The following is a 2,425-nucleotide window of genomic DNA, read 5'->3' as shown; positions in this document are numbered from 1 at the left end:
AAAGAAAGAAAGAAAGAAAGAAAGAAAGAAAGAAAGAAAGAAAGAAAGAAAGAACGAACCCATGAAACAAAAACAAAAACACGGGTGCAACACTGAAACATCAGATGTCAATTAATAAACATTTAAATTACAAATCTCAGATACGAGTGGCTAGCTGACACTATAAACTACCAATTTCGTACCTTGCTGTGGAAAAATCAGACCAACCATTTCCAGAGGTAAGATTACATACCACAGAGTTCAGTGTAACTGAGTTAAATAAAACACTGATGGTTCATGTTGATTAAAAAAACCAGAGAGTTAATATTGGCAGAAAGCTATATTTAAATATTTACCTCTTCCTTCAATGTCTGTTGGAAAATTGCACGAATAGAGAGACAACACCGATGGAAATTCTTAATTAGCTGAGCATGGACGAAACCGCCTAGCTGAGCCACCTCTTCATGGGTGGGGGTGATGAAGATGCCCTGAACTGTTTCTAAGGCGACATAGTGGAAGAGTGTATTCTCCGGACCAGAGGTCAATCTTGAAAAGGAGAGAGAAGGAAATTTAAGTAAAGTCAGAAGAATTATTTTCACTTTCAATTTTGTATCATTCTCACAAGACTATGTGAAATAAATTAGCAGTACAACCATGGACAGAAAGCTGAGCCAAATGTCTAATTCCCTGCCCTTGACTCAAGCACAGGCTAGGCTATTCTTAATTCCCTAATGGAGACAAACAGTACCAGCCATGGAAGGATAAACACTAATTCATTTGCAGTGACTTAAATTGTCTCTTTGCTAAACAGTCAATGGGCTGGGCCCTCTTTTTCCATGGTTCATAAGAATGACTGAGCTTATGTTTGGCCTAAATTTCAACAAGCCATAAAAATGGTATCAGTTTCAAGTGGCGCACATACGATATTATCTCCTACCAAACTAAACACATTGAAATGGGCGGCACTAAACTTCTTTGCAAGGCAACAACACTGAGGATTAGCAGCACAGTTGGATTAGCATCCTCATCACCATGCCAACAGTTGTGATAGCATTCCAAACTTTACCACACCCTTCTCACTTAGACTCAGTTCATCACGCTAGAGGCAGTGGGACCTGGGAGAGTGGAGCCGAACTGAGGCCGGCTAAAGTCCCATGCAACAGCCAACTTTATTCAGAGCATCAGACAATTTATACTCTGAGGGTTAAGCGGGGTCACGCCAGTGAAGTGTACAATCACAGGGTAAGCCGCACACAGCAGACAAGCCACATGTACCAGAACCATGTTTTCCCATAGAGGCATATGGACAGTTTTCAATAGCCAGCTGTAACGGACAACCTGAAGTAAACTCACTCCTAGCTACTACACCTGGGAGGGGCACGAAAGCGCGTTTCAAGAAAAAGTCCATACTTTTGAAGAAACTGAGGTTACAAGATTCCGGTCTTCGTTTCTTGGCATTTTTCTCATAAGCACTCAGAATTCTCACATGACTCTATTCTTGAACCATGCTCCAAAAATATTCATTTACTGCTTTCAGTTTTTCTTTATTTTGAAAACTAATTTCTTTAACTTTATGTGCCATGTGGGTGCTGGGAATTGAACCCAGGTCCTCTGCAAGAACAGCCAGTGCTCTTAACCACTGAGCTATCCTCTCTAGGCACCTAGTTTTTCTTTTCTTTCCTGCCTCTTCCTCCCATACATAATCTCAGACAGGTCAGCAGAACCTATGAATAATGTTTACATTTTTCCAAAGGAAGAAGAATTAAAGAGTAATAAAAAAAAGCAAGAAATAATAACAGTTCCCATGAATGTCTTCTATGTGCCACAGTGTGTGACCGAGAGTACCTCGATTTCAGTTTTCATAATGATCATGCATGAGAGTAAATGCTATTCTGCTCTCTTAACCACTGGGAAGCAGTGTCCTGGGACAAACTGGGATGAACAAGCAAGTGGGGCTTGGTAACTTTGCAGCTTGCTCTTTCTGTCCCATCTTCTCCTCTCTACTGCTGAGCTCCAGGAGCTGGGAGGCCAAAGCAACAAAGCCAGGGAGGAAAATGGGGCCCTTTATCATGGAGATGGGGGCAGGCTGGGATTGTGGAAACAGTGGATGTGACAGCCACTGAATAAAATGCTTGGTATAAAGGATTTAAAATCATATATTTACCAAGGTGTGTATATACAAGTGAGAGTGATATAATGCATTTATTTAATAGCATGCTTTTAAAAATGAACTTTCCACATACTTAGAAAGTATCTCCATCCTTAGGATGGCGGCGGTGAGACACCCTCGTATGTGAATTCTACTTCGACGTGTCCTATTGCTTAAGTGCAATTAATTTTGTTTTGTCAGCTGGTCTCACACATGACATCAACATTAAATACCAGGGGGCTGGAGAGATGGCTCAGTGGTTAAGAGCATTGCCTGCTCTTCCAAAGGACCCGAGTT

At 41.2% G+C, this 2,425-nt stretch overlaps 1 protein-coding gene across 1 annotated transcript in view; it reads right to left on the bottom strand.

Moving 5' to 3' along the window:
• Intu (inturned planar cell polarity protein) overlaps positions 1-2,425 on the bottom strand; it is a 55,790-nt gene that overhangs the window by 6,877 nt on the left and 46,488 nt on the right. Inside the window, exon 14 of the mRNA XM_005343926.3 lies at positions 336-525. Coding sequence (XP_005343983.1) covers positions 336-525 — 190 coding nt within the window. The remainder of the gene's footprint in view (positions 1-335; positions 526-2,425) is intronic.

This window comes from Microtus ochrogaster, chromosome 1 (genome assembly GCF_000317375.1).
Source record: "Microtus ochrogaster isolate Prairie Vole_2 chromosome 1, MicOch1.0, whole genome shotgun sequence".
Lineage (NCBI taxonomy): Eukaryota > Metazoa > Chordata > Mammalia > Rodentia > Cricetidae > Microtus > Microtus ochrogaster.
This window is presented reverse-complemented; position numbering and strand designations above follow the sequence as displayed.